Source organism: Trichoplusia ni, chromosome 1 (assembly GCF_003590095.1).
Source record: "Trichoplusia ni isolate ovarian cell line Hi5 chromosome 1, tn1, whole genome shotgun sequence".
NCBI classification, from domain to species: domain Eukaryota; kingdom Metazoa; phylum Arthropoda; class Insecta; order Lepidoptera; family Noctuidae; genus Trichoplusia; species Trichoplusia ni.
Window position 1 is genome coordinate 22788993 of NC_039478.1, and position 19195 is coordinate 22808187.

General features: G+C 37.0%; 1 protein-coding gene across 5 annotated transcripts; it reads left to right on the forward strand.

Moving 5' to 3' along the window:
* Positions 1 to 1287: 1287 nt before the first annotated feature.
* On the forward strand, positions 1288 to 18407 carry LOC113499797. Of its 5 annotated transcripts, none has more exons than XM_026880330.1 (11): positions 1288 to 1760; positions 2234 to 2328; positions 4272 to 4489; positions 5169 to 5377; positions 5622 to 5727; positions 7985 to 8196; positions 9374 to 9569; positions 11355 to 11438; positions 13020 to 13133; positions 14374 to 14562; positions 14891 to 18407. In XM_026880330.1, the coding sequence occupies exons 2-11, from the start codon at positions 2269 to 2271 to the stop codon at positions 14898 to 14900; spliced, it is 1398 nt and encodes a 465-aa protein (XP_026736131.1). In that variant the 5' UTR covers positions 1288 to 1760; positions 2234 to 2268; the 3' UTR covers positions 14901 to 18407. The 5 variants fall into 5 exon arrangements, with proteins under 5 accessions (XP_026736131.1, XP_026736122.1, XP_026736158.1 ...); XM_026880340.1 differs by adding an exon at positions 3394 to 3556 and having other exon boundaries at positions 1290 to 2328; XM_026880349.1 differs by lacking the exon at positions 2234 to 2328 and adding an exon at positions 3394 to 3556 and having other exon boundaries at positions 1290 to 1760.
* The last annotated feature ends 788 nt before the right edge of the window (positions 18408 to 19195 follow it).

Below are 19195 nucleotides of genomic sequence, written 5' to 3' on the forward strand. Positions count from 1 at the left end.
CTGTTAGTTGTCCCTGTTGTATCTACATACATAAACATTTAAGGAAATGTGACCATAGTAGGTATACGGTACCTACGGTTGAGGTAGGGGATATTTATACAAATCTTTACAGCGGGCGCGTCTCAAGGACTCGCCACACAATTGTTATTCTAAATTGTATAGATAATGTACTCGCCTAGTCAAATAGTGTTAGGGGCTATGCATACTTGAGAACTAAGAATATAATCGTCTTTAACTATTTATTTTATTATTAAAGTTTTTTCTAGGGTCGTAATTGTCGATACCGTGACTTTCCTGTCTCCGTATCTAGTAAATGAATAAAAGTACCTGCTTTAGTATTTATGTTTCACCAAGGGGTTCCAGCGACAGTTGTTTTATATTGATTGCGTGCAATTACACTTAAACTTGCATTTTTAACAAGGTTTTCGTTTTAAATCTGATTAACTTATGATGAGAACCTTAGTACCTAAACTCAGTGCCTATGTGCCCCTTTCCAAAAACTTTTATTTGTTTATTTTTATCTGCCATTTAAATTTAGATACAATTATAGGAAACGCTTGCGTGTGGTTTGACCCTAAGGTCGAAGGGAATGGGGATAACATATAAGGGGCCTGTTGCATACAATCTTATAACATCTCGTTCCTTTTCTGAAGACGGACGTGAGGCCAATAAGTTTTAATAAGTCTGTTCGCTCCATTTTGTGACTTAGCCGCTTTTATATCTTATCATGTTTGCTAACATTTAAACGCAAAAATAGACAAAGCGTAATACGGTTTATTTCTGCGAGCATTATTGACGGCATCAAATGAAAAGTTTTCAAGTTTTTAAGGAATAGAACAAGCCGTTTAGACTAGAAGTTAATTATTTATACTTATCTCATTTATACAGTAGAAAGTGTCTCAATTATTTGCTGATATGGAGAACAACTATTCTGTAAGTATAACAAAAAAATATTTTGGTATGTATTACTGTCTAACTGTCGAATTGTTATTGGTTGGATGGATGTGTATTTCATGACTGGCACAAGTGAAGTTGAAAAAACATCTAAACATAGAAACAAAATAACAATAATTATCTATAAGTTCTCACGTTTAATTTTTAGGGTGCCATTGTAAGTATTAAAACCTTACAATAAACGGCAGCCTAACTAACTTACAATAACAAGTGGAAGGCACAAAGCATACCATTTTTCAAAATTCAAACATGTACCTTGCTATATACAAATTGGGTTCAAATCCAATTTCTAAAATAATATCTTTGATTTTCATAATTTTATTGTTTATCGGAAAATGTTTTTATGATAAAGATAATGATGTTTATTTTTCTGTGAGCTGGAACGCTGCTCATATCGATCTTCGGCGATTCGGAACGCCATTTCTTCAGATTATAATACAACCAATTTTAAGAGTCGTTTAACAGGCTGTCTTTTGTCTTGGTGAATGTTGCTTCAAATTTAGATTCATTATTGTAGTGTTCCAATGGTGGCTTCCCGTTTTTACGACAAAAACAAATTAAAAGGAGGGAAATATTGAATTATTTGTAAAATGTATTTCTCTTTATTATTTTGATAGTCAATGTAAACTATATTGAGCATATTAGTAAAATGTGAGTAAGTTTAGTGCTTCCTAAACTTGATTAGGCTGTTTTCTCGAGTGTTTTATTGTGGTTTTTCAAGAAGTAACATGGAAGAGTTAAGAACCAAACACAAATCGCTGCAGACTGCGGCCCACCACATAGCCCTGGAGTGTATACACCCACAGGTACACCACAACATAGAAATAAATAGATTACAATCGCACTACCAACTACCTCTTTTCTTGAGCTATTAGATTTTCCTATAATTGGTAATATTTACTGAAATTCATACATATAATTCAAAGTTGATGGGTTTGAGTTACGCTAAAGGAAGGTTATTTATATTATTGTGCCAGCTTTTGTCCCTTTGAGAGAAAAGAGTTTAATTCAATATTTTCTAATTAAATTTTAAATACTGTACATGGAACCTAAGTATTTATATCTGAAAAACAATACTTAAGCAATAGAAAATAGTGTTATAACCCTCATAATCTGGGATCCATGCTGCGGTATCTACACATACTTTGAAATGGTATATTTGTGTGAATTTGCTCTACAGTTGACAAATGCAATATCACTACATAGTATAAATGACTTATATTTTATGAGTACATAATATATAAAATGTGTGCACAATTATATTTTATGTGAATTTCAGATGTGATTTAGGAACATAGAGAATTTTCAGCGACAATGAAGAGCCGCGTCCGTTGGGGAATGAACGTTAACAGCTATCATGCGGACAGTTACAAAGTACTTACTACTGCTTCAAAAATCACAAATTGTCACTACACTTTTGTGTGCAATGTAAATAAACAGGAATAAGCAGAGTTCTTGTATTGATGTTCAATTGTTCTGTTAAAAGCAACCTACAAGCCGGTTTAAATAAATGAACAATAGCTGCTCGGTCGGTTTTCACTTGTCATTCATATTTATGCTATTTATGAACTTATTTTAAGTGTTGAGAATTACTTGAATTATTGTACATTACCTTATACTGTAGACAGAGTGGCCAGCCGGGAATGCTGGTTCGATCTGTAGTACAGATCAAACCGTCTTGCTCTTATGAAATGTAAAGTAGATAATAAAAACAATAACGAGTAGTAACAATATCAATGCAAAAGCTCTGCTTATAATGGTCACAGAGTGAAGGCACAAGTAAACGTTGGCGTACCTAGGCTATCATTAAACCTTTTTCAGGTCTTCTTTTTCATGATATGTTTATGTTTGATGCTTCAGTCTCCTACATAATTCATTTTCATATGTTTTGCAAATGGTATTAAAGTGCCCTTAAGAATAAATTTGAAATAAAGGATCAGCTTTGCATTTTGATTCTACTGTGTACACTTTTCGTGCAGCTGTGTCGAGGTAACAGTTAGCCCATAAATGAAATATGAAGTAAAATCTTTATAATTTTATTTAGTTATGTTGGTTGGACAAACATAATTTATATTTGGGGAGTCTAGAGCATCACACATAAATTGTATTCTACTCAATAATTTATAATCATAAATATTAGCAAGAAAGAAGGAAAGAAGACTACTACTGAGAGAAAAAAAAGAAGCAGACTCAAAAAGACGGTTCAGCAATCAGTTTTCAATACAGTGTGCTCTATTGTCTCCTAAGTTATGTGAACCGGGGGATGTAGACAATTTACGTTATTTGCGTCTTATCTATCACACTCTCTCTCGTCACTCCGCTCACATGTCTTAGGAGGTGAGGAGCACTTGCACACACACACCATAAAAACCTGGTTTGAATCAGTCGCTAAAGAAAAGTAAAAAGCTAAGCTACGCCAACCCAGCACGTTGTTCACAGTGGTGTTTGTCCACCCATGTCTGTGCGTTGGGACTAGCAGTCGGCGCACGGGTCGCCTTACCACGTGCACCCGTACCCGTCGCCCGTGCGGCTGCAGCATGCCTTCCAGAGCACCCAGCACAGTCCCAAGATGTTCCATCCCAAGGGGCTCAAGCCGCACCTCGTGAGTACACGCTTACCGCTTCATCATCATCAGCTTGTACGAGTAATAGGGGGAAGACCACAGTCCAGAATTTGATAAGTTGGGTCTTTGTCACCATATCCTGTGAAGGATGGATGAATCTGGGTGCTGTAAATTTTATTTTGACCTTTAGAAAGTCTTCCTTAGTTGCCTCATTTGAGTAAATGAACTATGATTTAGTCCATACGTAACAGAAAAATCTTGACAAAGTGTAAAGTGTTTTAGACACAGTTTAAGGCTCAATAAAGACGCTGCCGACTGCTGTTCTTTCAGTGTAAATATTATTATGAACCACAACCTTGAATACGTGTTTTATGAGTAGGTAGTGAACTAAAGCTCTTGAGACGATTAACCATTATTGACAAGGTCTTGGTCTGATTCGAAATATCATATTTTTCTAACAATAGCTATTCATCGGAAACTGGGTTGGCACCTCGTGTTTTTCCCTTACACCTACTTCGACTGCGTAGGTGTATTGAAGGATCACGTAACTTAGAAGTATGGCGCCACAATACTGAACGAACTCAGCTTGAACAGACAAGTTTTACGAATTATGGCTTAATTGTCGCTGCTTTTTTGCACTGCGTTTTTATGTTCTTTTGTGTCACTGATTCAAAGAGCTAACAAACTGCACAGCACCTGTTATGAACATTTTGATTATGGAACAAATGGGAGTGATATGATATCTTTCGTCCAGGATCCCCGCGCTTATGGGACTCCAAACGAAAGTCCCATCCTGGGGCGGGCGCTCTGCCTCACGCCCAGAGGCAGCCCGGTCCCGGGGCGCGTGTCCCACCTCAACGAGAAGTTCCAGGACTCCCTGACCCTCACCTCGGACACCGATGCCTTGGTGGCCAAGATCAGCGCCATGTTCCCCACCGTCAGTGAAACTCATATCAAGATACTGCTTAAGAAGTAAGTACAAGACAGATTTGTAAGAGAATGTATTTTTTTATATGGCTGAGCATAATTTCCAGGTTTGGTCATCTCTTTTGCAATTGATTTTATGTGACTGTTTTATTTTTTGTTAATTTTTATACGTCCCTTTTTTAAGTTTGCGATTGTTAATTTACGTGTGTACTTTAACTGCTTGTTATATACTAGAAGAATGAAAGAGAATGAATAGGAATATAAGTGTCATTTCGCCCTTGTCCTCCCACCCATCCGGACGGGGAAGTTTCTGTTCCTGGAAGCCTTTTCGGACACTTTTCATATCTGACCTTCTTCGCTGTGACTAATAGCTTTGCGGAATCACACAAGTAGCAAGTAAATGATAAATAGAATTTATGTTACGTTTTTTAATGAAATAGTTATTATTCCATATTGCAAAAGCTTCGATTTTTAAAAACACTGTTACATATATTTTTTAACTATACAAAATGCTGATAGATGCTAAAGAGAAGAATTACTAGTTATAAAATTAAGGAATATGCGAGCCTTTGCGAAAATCAGCCTTATACATGCATCTTGTGCACCTTCCCTTACCGAAGCCCACAATAACTCAGTAGGTACTACAGAAATGCAACAGCGAATTCTATAAATAAAATCTCAAAAACCTGAAAAGCTTGTAAGTTGACCTCCGACGTACGTTTAGGTACTACAACCGCGAGGCCGTGGTGATATCGGCGCTGCAGGTAGAGAAGCACCCGATCACGACGCCGGGGCCGCTCACCATGTCGCCCTCCGCCACGCGGCTGGCGCGCACCGCCCCCGGCCTGCACTCCGCGCTACACCTCGCTAAGGGCATGTCCAGCTCAGTGCACGGCTCCAGCCACTTCACACCGCTCACTGCAACGCCGCATGGTAAGTGGGTCTTATACGTCTGCCATAAACTCGTAGTCGACCAAAATCAAAAGTTTTTATTTCAAAACCACTTTTCCATAATCTTTCGGAGACCCTGTTCAGATAAAAAAGAGCTGGGCTTTTGATTTTTGGCTTAACATAAAACTCTCTCGTGTCACTTTGCTTACTTGCTTTTAAACAAAAACAGTAAAAACTTGTCACAGACTTAAGATTACTTTGATACAAATATTGGCGTTAATACCAGGGTCTCCATCCTTACTCCGGCCAGCATCAGGTGCGTCTAGCTACTACGGCGCTAGGTCAGTAGACGGCCAACCGCCTCGGCATCAGTCACCTAAGATGAAGCTCAAGTAAGTCTACCTTCTCAACTGCAGGTGGAGCTCGTGAATCCTAAAATAAATATAGAATTACACCCGTATGCAGGAACGAAACTCACTCGAAGTGAATGACGTTCTAAACTGTTTGATTGTCACTAAAGACAGCTTGATACCCAGTGGGCTAGTTATTTTGGTCATCTGAAGATTTGTTCTGGTCAGATTCATAGAAGCCCGACGCATAAGGAGGTACTATAATAAGTTTGACCGCTATTGGTGTTTCTATGGGAGTTTCTGTGGCACCGTAGCTCCTATACTGCTTACTCGATTAGGATGCGGTTTTTTGTTCTTTTTTTTTCATTTTACCCTGTCTTTGACCTTAATATAGTATTTATTATTATTACTAGCCTGAAATGTCCCACTGCTCGGCAAAGGCCTCCCCACTCTTCTTCCACTTGTCTCTCTCAAGAGCTGCGAGTGACCAGTTCGGTTAGAACGAATCCAGGTCATCCCGCCATCTCCGTCTGGGTCTGCCTCGCTGACGTCGTTTTAGTGGCACGGACCATTCGGTGGTAATTTTTGCCCATTGGTTGTTTGGCTTACGACAGACGTGACCAGCCCAATTCCACTTCAACGTAGCAGCTTTATGAGTAACGTCTAAAAGTTTGGTTGTGGCATGGATCTTGCTATTTCTTATTCTGTCTGTGAGTTTAATGTTTAGAAGACTCGGTTTCATGCCTCTTTGGCAAACCTCGTGTACGTCTGCTGGTAAGTCAAAGACCATGTCTGTGCGCCATAAGTGAGGATCGGGAGAATGCAAACGTCCATGAGTCTCTTTTTAAGAGATGAGATGAGATGAGATCTTTCATTGACCAATAACTTCTCCAGGCGTTTTCAGTGCGTCTTAAAATTTCTTTCTCTTGTCTTGCCTGGAAGGAAACTATTTGACCTAGGTAGAGATTAATAAAGTTATTAATATAAATTAGTTCGATTACTTCCCCGTTATCCTTGGTGTAAGATGTTCGAATGGTTTTAGCCGGAAAGGACCTTACCTCTCCGTCTTAACCACAGCTAAAATAATCTATTAGGATTTTCCAGAATCACATAACCCAATAGATAGCGCTAGGTTAATTAAATAACTTGGCAAACCAGAAATCACTCCATACTACATAGATATCGGCCTTACTATTTTAGGATAACACTAACGTTAAAGAATAATTTTATTTTAGCAAGTTTACAGGCGACTACAGAATATAAATGGAAGTCGTCACGTATTTAAAATATAGTTGTAATGAATGTTTATGTAATTAAGCATGTGATCGAAATAAACCCCACAATCTTATAGTCGCCAATCACTTCAGTAAAAGTCAAAGTCAAAAGTCGCGTACAAAAAGTCTTCGAGTAACCTATTTAAGTAACTGGACTACGAGCGTCAAAGATGTTCCCGATACCGGCATTGCGTATAACAATTATCAGTAGATGTTCCGTGACGTGACTTTATCAGCGCAATCTATGTTATTGACATTATCGTGGATTATTCTTCATACCTTTACTATTTTCTACAGTTCCTCTATCGCAACTCGAACCTAACATAAGTGTTGACAATACTAAAGACATAATATATCATTCCTCAAAATGTTTTACCGAATCGGAAAAAGGCTGTCAATTAGACGGATGTTTTCCACAAAACATGTGTCTGAGAAGATGGCTTTTATTCCGTCACATATGAGTGAAAGTGCAGTGATTGATAAAAGTCGTACACAAACAATACAGAAAACTATTAGTGATATTATTAAAAGGTGAGGGTTATGAACGCATTATGTTTTTACTGAAAAGTCGTAGAAAAAGATACATTTTGAAATGATCTTCCTTGAGAAAGAGCTGCTAGCCTACCTGTTGCCCGCGACTTCGTCTCCGTGGGTAGAAGATATAAGTTATGATTTATACCTGCCCTGTTTTTTTCACATTTTCCATTATATCTTCGCTTCTATTAGTCGCAGCGTGATGATTTATAGCCTAAAGCCTTCCTCGATGAATGGTGTATTCAACAAAAATTTTTTTTTCAATTTGTACCAGTAATTCCTGAGATTAGCGCGTTCAAACAAACAAACAAACAAACTCTTCAGCTTTATATATTAGTATAGATAAGCTCTTAAACTGTTGTCTGCTGGATAAAGTCCTCTTTTTGTCGTCTCCTCTTCTTGTCTTTTTGAAAGCTACTGTTAATTGGGGTTGCCGATTCCAGATTTCATTTTGGAATCAAAGTTTTCTCAGGATGTTTTCCTTGTGCCAGGTACCTCAAAAGCATATTTCCGAAGGCGGAAGAGACGCTAATCCTTGACATACTGGCGAACAAAGACAACAACGTGCAGAAGGCAAGCGAGGAGCTGATAGGAATGGGGTTCACTAAGAAGGAGACGGTGGTCGCTCAGAAGAAGGAACAGACGCCTGTGCCGCAGAAGAAAGTCGTCACCATCATGAAGACAACGGCTGAGAAAAATGAATGTGAGTTTGACAATACTGCGCTAATTAAAAATTTTATTTTTGTGTAGTGTGGGCTTTTATATATTCCTATGTTTAACCATGATAATGAAGTTGTAAGAAAAAGTATTTCTTAAGTCTTCGTACTCAATAGTTTTAGTTTAATTTATAGTATAGAATTTTTTGGAGTTTGAGATGCTTTTTACCTTCTCACACGAATGTGTTGCTTTAATAGGGTTGACTTTAGAAACGGGCTGCACGAATTACTGGGTGTTTTTGGTTTTAATAGATCGGCAATGATGCCCCGAGTTATAATATAAAGTGTTTTTGTGCGGAAAGGTGTAGTTTTTGAGAAATCTTAAATTAAAGTTTTGAGGTTAATTCTCAAAAATGAAACAGAAAATTTTATAATGTATGGCAAAAACTAGTGTTTTCTCACTCTAACCGTCATATTGAAGTGTCACTCAACTGTCAAAGAGTGTAATTACATTCCAATAGTTCATTTAGTTCATTCGCTTTTCGTTCGCGATTGTTTATGTTCCGTGTTTTCGTATTGTGATTTTTCTAAATTGTTTTGATGATTATCATATAAATCGAAATTTATGTAAAATGTTGAAATGTATAAAACTAAATCTAGAACCATCATCATAGTTAACACCCCGACTCGGAGCACCCCGACATGGACAGGTTAGGTTAGAAGTGGTTGGCGGGGTCGTTGAGCGAGCGAAGCGAGCGAATAGACCCCGCCAACCACTTCGTGGTTATTTATTTTTAAACCACCCAGAAGTAGGAGCCCCGCGAAGCGGGGCTCCGTCGACCGAGCCAGTAACACCGTTTTGACACTCCTAACCTCAAAACTAAATTTCAAAAAATCTCAAAAAATATTCGTTTCCGCATCTTTTCCCTTTAGGGGGTATATCCTGGGCACCACCCCTCCCCCCTCCCCCCATCCCCACACTCCTATGAATGCAGCCGATTACTAAAGAATACCCCTTTAATATTCACGATTTTAAAATTAATTAAAAATTTACAAAGTCTAGCTACTGGGAAAATATTCTCCACAATGTTATCTGTGACTACTATGTAAAAATAATTATGAATGCCGGGATATTTGAGCAACAAACACATGAAAAATTCAACAAAAGCCCAATAACTTAAAGTCCAAAGTGGTGTCGAGATCAAAAACCTCAAACTATTTCAGTGAAAGAGAAACTGCAGTCAAAATATTCGGGAATAGCAGAACGGGTGATATCGATAGCTCTCGAGAGCGTAGAGTATAATGAGGAGCGAGCGGAACAGATCCTCAACGCAGTGCTGCAGGAGGAGGCGGCTCCGAAGGTCGCCAAGGTCGAGGTCAAGGAGACGCGCCGCGAGAGCACCGTCGACGTCAAGCGGGGGTGAGTGGCATGGCCTTGTTGATGTTACTATGATCTAGGGTTATCACTCATTGTATCACGCAAGCTAGGTACTGATTCTCTTACGGAGAAATGGATCCTCTAATAAACTAAGTTTAAAAGGGTTTTAGAGTTGCCGTAAAGGGATACTTTGATTTCCATCCAGTTACTTATGCCTTGATGTTTTATGATCATGTTTCCTATTACTAATAATTCTCATTGTCTCTTTCATATACTTCAATAAAGGGTCGCTAAATACAGCTAATATCGTTGCTCCCAAATGAATATCTTCTGTCAGTATACATTTTGTTCAGTTCCTAGCTTGCGTTCTCGAGATATACTCACCATACCCCAGTAATTATTTGGACTGACTCGACTAACAACATCCGTCTGAATAATAACGAGTCCATAAAATTTCAGCAAATTCCAATTTCTAGTACTACAGTCTTTCAACTAATGACTACTGGACAAAAGACTTTCTTTGATCATAAAAATAGCTTTTACTCGAAAATTGTGTCTGCTATTGTCTTTCTGAAATCGGCGTTGAATGCTGCCGTATAAACAGAATTTTTTAATTCATAACATTAATATTTGATGATATTTTTTTTGTTCTGACTGCCATAATAGCATAAAATGGCTCTTGGCTTCTAAATTTGAGATTAACAGTTTGCTGGAATTTCATCGTATCTCTCTAACTATACTTCTGACCGAACACCAATTATCGATGTTACATTAGTTGTCTATGACCACGGACTGCCGGCTATAGAGAACGCAGTGTACAAATACTTGACGACATAAAAGTAGTTCTTACTATAGCGAATTACCTGCGATGCTGAAATCGATTATCAAACATGAAAAAGTAAGATTTTTTTAAATATTTACTACTTTTATTAATTAACAACTTACTAAAGCTTGCTCATTTAAGAGCAAGCATCCTGTATTTTTTTGCATCCTGCATCAAATTTTCTGGCAATGGAAATTACCCTCCTTCTGTGACAGTCGGACAAAGACTGCTATAACTCAAGTATTTGTATAATACGTGATCTGAGCCACGAAACACTTTCTTAATCAAACCTTTATCCCAGATGCTTTTTAGCTTCTCACACGAAAGTGTTGCTTTAATATTCACGATTTTAAAATTAATTAAAAAATTACTATGTCTATCTACTGGGAAAATATTCTCCACAATGTTATCTGTGACTACTATGTAAAAATAATTATGAATGCCGGGATATTTGAGCAACAAACACATGAAAAATTATTTTTAATACGCGGAGCTGATGAGTATAACATAATTTGCAATGAATACAATAATCACACCGTTCAAAAGTCGTTGCTTGACATTAACATTCTTCAAAAAGACCCATTTACAATTAATCACACACTGATTTAGACTAAAGGTTCACATTATAATATCGTTAATCTTAATAACACTACTTGTTGCTTTCGCTTTGCTACCAACACTAATTATAAAACCAGGAAAGGAAAATCCAATTTTGGAGTCTCCTCATCAAAAAAATTTTTTCAATTTTCTCTAGAATCCTAACATCACTATAAGACTATAGTTCTCAAGTCCTTTATTGAGACGAACCTTTAGTTCCTCTTAATATCCCCCGGGGATAGCTTTGACAAAATTGATAAAGTCAAAAATGAATATTTACCACTACACAAGACAAGTCGTACACAACAAGTCCAAAGTTGTCCGATCACTTCGACTCGTGTTCGTCCGGTTGTGACGGTGTATGCTAGTATACTCATCGCTCCGCTGTCGCGTCGCCGCGCTCGCAGTGGCCTCGCGGAGCAGCGGCCGCCGAGCCCGCCGCCCGCGCCGCCCGCCTCGCGCCGCATCAAGACCTGGACCGAACACCTGAAGTATGTTACCGACGCTTGCCACGCTGGGTCCTCTCTGTATCACATTTATACTCTCTCTCACTCTCTGTGTGTGTGTGTTGTATCCACGAAATATAGATGAAAGATAATTAAAAACTTAAAAAGAATAAGTCATACGAATAGATAAAGCGGTCCCTTTCATACTGCTTGGCAGTAATGACATCCTAGTTTGACTTAGATTAGAATAGGTTAGAATAGCGTTCCTGAATGCAGGTGAATATTTGAATCTAAATGGAATAAAGTATTTTGTTTCTACCTCATAACTGTGTTCCATATATTACAAGAAACTTTATTTTTGCAAGAAACCCTAAGTACGAGATGAAAATGTGGCAACTGTTTGCAAAACCTTTAAATCCTTTTGCGTATTGATTAAAAATTCTATCACTTGATTAGAATTAGTTTATTTGCTTTATTCAGCTGCACCATGCATTATTAAAATGAGTGTGCTTAAAAAACAGTCTGGATTTTTACAAATAACAAAAAAAACGGAATGGGACCCAGCGTTGACCCTTGCGCTACGCCTTGTGTGATGATACAAAACAAAATGTAATATTCGTTATAGCAGAGTTTATGTAACGGGAATGTGTTGTTTTTATGTAAACAGATTTATTAGTTATGTAAATTGTGTTTTGAGTGGGTTTTACAGAGCATGGTGTGTGTGTGAGCTAGTCGAAGGCTTCGTATTTGTCTGTTATACGTATGGGTTTTGGATACAACAACTGTATTTTGTATTTATGTTAAAGTGTAGAGTAGCGATAAAGTCTACTTCACTACTATGTTCATTAGGCATGCTTAGACAGATTTACGTCTAACTTTTGGTGTAATGTAATTAGTAGTTTATTTTGAATGTGTTTCTAAGTATTTGATATTTAATTCTTTGTAATTTATACAGCTTGATAACAGTAATAAACAGGTAATAGTAGATTGAAGTATTCGAATTGCTCGTAAATATCGTGTTATTAGAAACAATTGGGTAATGTTTTGTGCTGTGACGTGTATATTTGTTGTGTTTGATAGTTAAGCCGAGGTTCCACGACCATAGTACATGCTGGCCCTTGGTCAAAAGTGATGGATCGTCCTTGATATAGGGGACAGTGGGATCACGGCTTTATATTTTTCTGTAATGTAACAAATCTATGGATTAGTTATAGCGTTGTAAAAGCTTTACTATTTTGTAATGTTATATAATTATTTGATTATGACACCATGTTGAAGTAATATTAACGTTTAATGAACACAACTAGTTGTCTTCACTTACTAGAAATGAATATAATGATTGCAGATCCTATGTAGGGATAGATGGAGTGGCGACGTTGGCGTCTAGGCTTAGACCATCACTCCTAGACATCGCTAGTGTACAGCAATCATGATCATCATCATTTTATTATTATTTAGCTTCCTCAGCGTCACCTTCACTGAATACTTCAGAAGCACAATTAATAATAGTTTCAGAACTTCCTTAGACCAGTAAAGGATCAAAACATATTAGTTGGTAGGGCTGCATGTCTAGTGGTTTTGTATATACAAACATTGGTTCAAACGTTGGAGGGTTGGTGTTCGCAGGCCGATATTGAAGACGACGAGTAATGTGGAGTCTAAGTTCAAGTCGCAGCTGTGCGCGACGACGACGGGCCCCAACCCGGCGCTGCGACGCGGACCCAACGACACGCTACTGCTGTGAGTATACCAAACATAGTTCTGTATCAAGGAATTTGTGTTATATAAACCTATTTATGAAATATACGAAATCTAGAGGAAAATCAAAATCAAATAAGAATTAATTTAAAGGGGTTTTACGTTTCGTGCATATTTTTCGCATAATTTTGTGTTTATGACACCGTGAAAAAATTTCTGTGCTCGTACACGACATGACAATAGTTGAAAAAAGTAAAACCAAAAAAGACAAATTTAATAGTAATAATTGCTGACCGTACTTCAGACTCTTAGAGTTAATGCAATTGTAAAAAGAGACGCAGCTTTATACCTTTTATAGCCTAGAATTTCTCTGGTTTTTGGTGTTGGTTAAATAATAATAAATTAAATATATATGGGATTATGTTGTAACACAAACAACTAACCTAACTTCTACACCACTCCAACAACATCATTGCCTTCATCCATTCTTCATTTGTTCCATCTCACTCGTTCTCTCATATTTCTCCTTCTTCCATCCGCTATAACAATCACACTTCTAACATAACCTCCTTTCTCATATACTTTTTATATACCTCAATAACCTAAACCTCAATATGCAATATACTTACTACAAACTTGGGTAACATTAATATGTTCGAAGCGACTCCAAGCTGAAGCAAGAAGCGCTTTCTTGTGTATAAGTGTGTACGGCTACGTATACAGACATGTAAGTGTCTAGAATGACTGTATACCTAGCTACACCTCGTATGCAAGGACACACACCAAGCAAGTCCGTAGACATCCGTAGACATCTGCATTTAGATCAGGATGGAATGGAAACTTAGTAATCCAAGAAAATCGAGGTATGTTACAATTGTTACAAGTAAGAAGAAGGAGTTATATGGAGACGATGTGGTCCAGGCAAATGCCACGCGTCAGGTTTAGTCTTTTTTCGTCAACCGAGCTAGACGTTAAAAGGCTAACATCTGAAGCGTGGCTCTATACACCAAGTGAAGAGCTAATACTACAGATTTTTTAATAATTGCGTAAGAAAACGCATTAGATATTATGAATAGCGGTTTTGTTTTTCTGTTTAGCTTATTACAATGTCTATTTCCATCTAGGGTTAAAGAAATAAGTAGATGATAGTTTTAACAGTGTGCAAGAGGTTAGGGACGCCATAGCCCCACTCAAATGTCTATATTTTTGTGAACTATCTTATAATAAGTAATAGTAGCATAAGAAAAGGACATAGTCTAACCTGAATTTACTCAATCCACAGTGAGGACTATATTCCGTGGACGGGGCCAGACCCCGAGCTGTGCAGCGGCCAGGCAGTCAAGATCGAAGGGCCGGAGACCAGGGAGAAACCCTTCTCCCTTGCTCGCGGACCTTCAGGCCTCGCTAAGGGCCCCGCCGGCATCGCCAAGGGCTCTCTCTACCAGAAACTCAGCAAGAAGTCTGCTAAAATGTAAGATCTATTTTAAATTTATTGTTTTGAGTTTGCTGAAATGGTATCGATTAGGTGACTTCAATTACCAGTTCATAAAAATATCCTTTTACCTCTTCATGACTTTCTTCTTTTCAGACTTTGTTAAAGAAGGGTATTGTTTTTGCAGCTAACCAACACCCCGGCGGGCGAAGTCACGAACAGTTAGATTTTGTATAAAAGAAACGCTTGTCAGAATATGATATGCTTTTAAATAGTCAGCTTGAATATTATTTTATATACATATTATATTTAGACCGTTTAACTGGTTCTTAGTATGCTCTCCTAATTAGCCACTTGAATGTTTCAGAATCGGCTGAAGAGATCGGCGATGGCGCGGGACCTCAGCATTCCGAAAGAAAGTATTTATTTTTATTGATAAGAAGAACGAGTGTTCAAAATATCGTTACGATAATTTAGTTGCACTTTGTTTCATGGAACAGAACTATAACTATAGCGAAACTAATACTTTTATAATGTTCTATAAAGTACAACATTCCTCAAAAGTACACTTACTAAATAATTTTATTCAAAAATACTCGTATACTAAGAATTAATGGCGGTAACTTAATGCAGTTGTATTACGTGATCTAATAAAAGCAGAACAGTAGCAAAATACTGTTGATCTTAGCGTTACACGCAATAATAAAAATAATTGTCCGAGTACTGCTATGGATACGTAATACCGCTGTTATAATTATACCCTATTTATATTTATTACTTAAACAAAGTTCAACTAAAGTAACTTCCGAATATTCGTTGTAAGTTAACTCATTCCTTAGTATAGTACGATCCTCAAGTATCGAGTAGTCGTGACTTGCTCAACCCTAGTATAGAGAGCATAACCAGTCTTCATTCCATTTTTAATACATTTTATATTATTATCTACCTTTATACAAATGTTGGCACTTTTATTAATATAATGTATCCAAATCGTTTTGTCGAAGGCGTGTCTGGATGAACGATGACTTTAAATTACTAGAAAATTGATGTGCTGTGGAGATGTTGACTCAGTATGATAAATAAATAACTATTTAGACTGCCAGGTAGGTCAAAAGTGTTAAAAAATATTTTATCAAATACAGACAACCAAATACAGCTCAGATATATTGAAAGTTAAGGATGGATGGTAGTTAATATACTATGTCCTTCTCCTATCCTTTAATTTATTTGAATGTATCTTGGTAATATTTCTCTCTAATACTTTTACACTTGGAAAAAGAAAAGAAGTAGTCGGGGCTTCCTTATACTTGTCTATGTTCCATGCTTCCATTTAATATACTTACAAAGAGTTAACATCCCCATTTATATCAATTTATATCTGTTAAGCATTCAAAGTTTGTTTACTCAAGTCAAGACAATGCCTCTCGACACCTTAGTAAGACTTAATAGCTTTAGACAATTCATATTCTTGCCAAATTGCATTATTGTGGTCTTATTAATATTATTATCTTTATCCTTCATATATTAACCAGCTCCCACCTTACAATAGAAAATGGCCATTTTGTAAAGTATAAATGGTTCAAATGTATGAGATTTTACGTTTACGATATCTTTATGCTTATCATAGACAATCTGCTTGTAACCAAAGACAATAGTTTTAATAACTCGACAATAATGTGTGTATTGTATGTTGTGCCCCGTTCTTCCTCTTTAATTTAATAGTAGCATTATTATTATTAAATTACATTAGTAGTTACATTACCAGGGACTCATCCGGCCAAAGAGGTGTGAAAATTATGAAGTGAAAACATTTCTTAAGATATTTAAATTTTGGGCGAAATTATATAAGCTTAGCGTTTTCCATTAACTAAATGTTACCACTCGAGTGAGAATGCGACACTATGATGTTGCTATCAACTAATTTGAATGCCTTCCAACTTTTGTAACAATAGATAAATCTTTATACTAATTGTGTATCGAAAAATATTTAAAAGAAATGTTCCGTCTCTGAAACGACGATGGAATTAGAATATTGTGACGTAATTGTCTGAAAATTGATGTGAAGGACGTTAGTCGTTTGTAACTGGGTGTATCGTTTGTGTATATGGGCTCTCCGTGATCTGGGCAAGACAATCAGTCTGGCATTAAAGATACAAAGCGCGCTCTGGCGAACAAAACAGAGAATTAAGCGTGTAATCATAAAAAACAATTATTCCAAGGTTTTGAATACCCCAGTGTGTGCAGTGCAATCATTGATGTATAAAAACTTAAGTTGCACACAGATTATCAAAAACCTCACGTAATATCTATTCTGAATGTCCAGTAGCGTATTAAAACTTTGTCGCCTTTTTCAAATATATGGCATAGTAAAAACAAGCGTATATCATATGCAAGGTTGAATTTGCAAAAATTCATATCGATTCCTTTTATTCGGGTTTTTAATACATCAATGACTAAAAAACGTAATTTATCAAGCTGACGCAGCTCTTCGAACTTTAGGCTACCTCTTCTCGGCATGTATCACTAATTAGCATAATAAATTATTTTTGTATATACACATTAATTAGGCGTAATTAGTAACGTTATGTGCAATATCATCGTCCGCGGCTCATGGACTTAGCTAAGTATAAGTTATTATAAGTATTTAAACAGTAGTCATATTTAAGCGTAGACAGTTATAGCCGAATCTTGTTGTTTTTCTCACGTTGTTCTGTTAATTATATACCGCTTAATTACTATATACAGCTTATAATCATTTTCTGATGAGCTTAATATATTAATGCTTTTTTGTTCCAAGTGTTGTCCACCAAGTACCATATGACACTGTAAAAACTAGTCCTTTGTAATATAATTGCTAAATACTTACCTGTCGATCAAAGACTGCTTCTTATTCCGAATGATTTTGACAAATTAGCGTTAGCTTTTGTAATTATTTTTGAAAGAGATATGCAAGCTCGTTGTTTAAATTTAGTGTTTAATGCTAAACATGGGTAGGAAATGTATGTTTTGCTGACAGAAGAAAATCTCATATTTATTTACCGACTATTACAAAATATTTAGCTATTTTTGTGCTCTTTGCCAATGCCTTTTTAGTATAAAATAACTTAGTGCCGTATTTGGCTAAAGTGTGTACTTCAGAAACTTCCAGCAATATAGATATTCGTCTCCACAATATCCAAGTTAGTAGTGTAGTTAAATCCATAGCGAATCCATTTGTTGTCATAGTATTAAGCGTAGTGCAATAAACTTACATTATTTAAGTGTTCCAATACATTTGTGCCAACCGTTACAGTTTGTGTAGTTCTGTGTTTAGTATACGACTCCAGTTTTAATGTTACCTGCAAGTGATTGCACTTTCATCGAATATTTCTTCCAGTTTTTAAAGTTTTGACCGACTTTTATTAGATGTTAGCCACATATAAGGCGTAGCTCTTCACTTGTGTGATCCACAACTTGCAGAGACAATGAGACCTCGTTTTATTTAGTAATAATATCAGCCGATAACCTCTTAGAATTTCTACTACATGAAAATGTTTTTACTTAAGAATTGTGAACAGACAAGTTTTGATACAATCGATGAATAATTTCGAAAATATTTTTCATATTTGAGAAGACGACGCAAAACAGATCATTTTTGAGAAAAAGGAAAAACAAGCTCTTTGTAATGTATGCTGGACTGTCATCAAAAGTATTTGTAAATTCGCGTATCTTTCGCACTAATGTTAAGTATTGGTATAAATTGTCTTCGGCCATGGCAACATATCTCTTGAGGCTCAGTCTCTACCTAGTCTAGTCCAGAATCTAGTCAATTAGGTGAATATATTGTAGCGATCACACATTATTTTTGTGAATATTGTCGAATTAAAATTGTTGGTTTGTCCAAAGTGTGTTTATTTTGCCTTCATCTAGAAAGTAGGCCCACTTTCGCCGGCACGCTGATTGCTAGCTTGCCTGTGCCTATACTTGTTGCATTTCATTAATTATTAAGATTATTTAAGTTTTGTCCCAAAACAAAATAATTTCATTCATCCGAAACAGACGAAAGCTACGACGGCGAGTTTGATCAAAGCGGCATCTATTGCCGAGTAGCGCAGCAAAGTTTTGAGTCAAACCAGTCATATGTCTGGCATTAGACTAGTTCATTTCGATGATTGATACTAGATGGTGTTGTTACGTGAGACTCCTCAACACTTATGGGCTCCTAGTACTCGAACTCGGAAAATCAGCCTATTTTCGACCCCTTTTGCCTCAAAACCATAAGAGCGTAAGCGCCATTTCGCCTCAAAACCAAAAGGGCGTAAGCGCCATTCCATACAAAATTCGTTTTGGTACCAGGAGAACATGAACCCATAGGAGGCTCGAATTTCGCCATCTAGCGAACATTTTATAGAGTTTGATGCGGTGACAGCTAGTTACCCACCCCCTAGAGTATCGCATGCAGCTATCAACTAATAGATGTCGCTGCTAGTAATAATACCACTACTCGGTACTAGAGGGCACTTTTAAAGTTTTGCAAACTGCCTCAAAACTAAATGAGCATAACCGACGTCTCAGCCTCGAGTCAGGTACTAGGCGAGCAGAAACGTCAAGGAGGTTGCGACGAGCTCGCCCTCTAGCCTATTTTTGTTATTGGAGTTTGAAAGCGCAGTGGCCAGCTTGCTAACAACTAGAA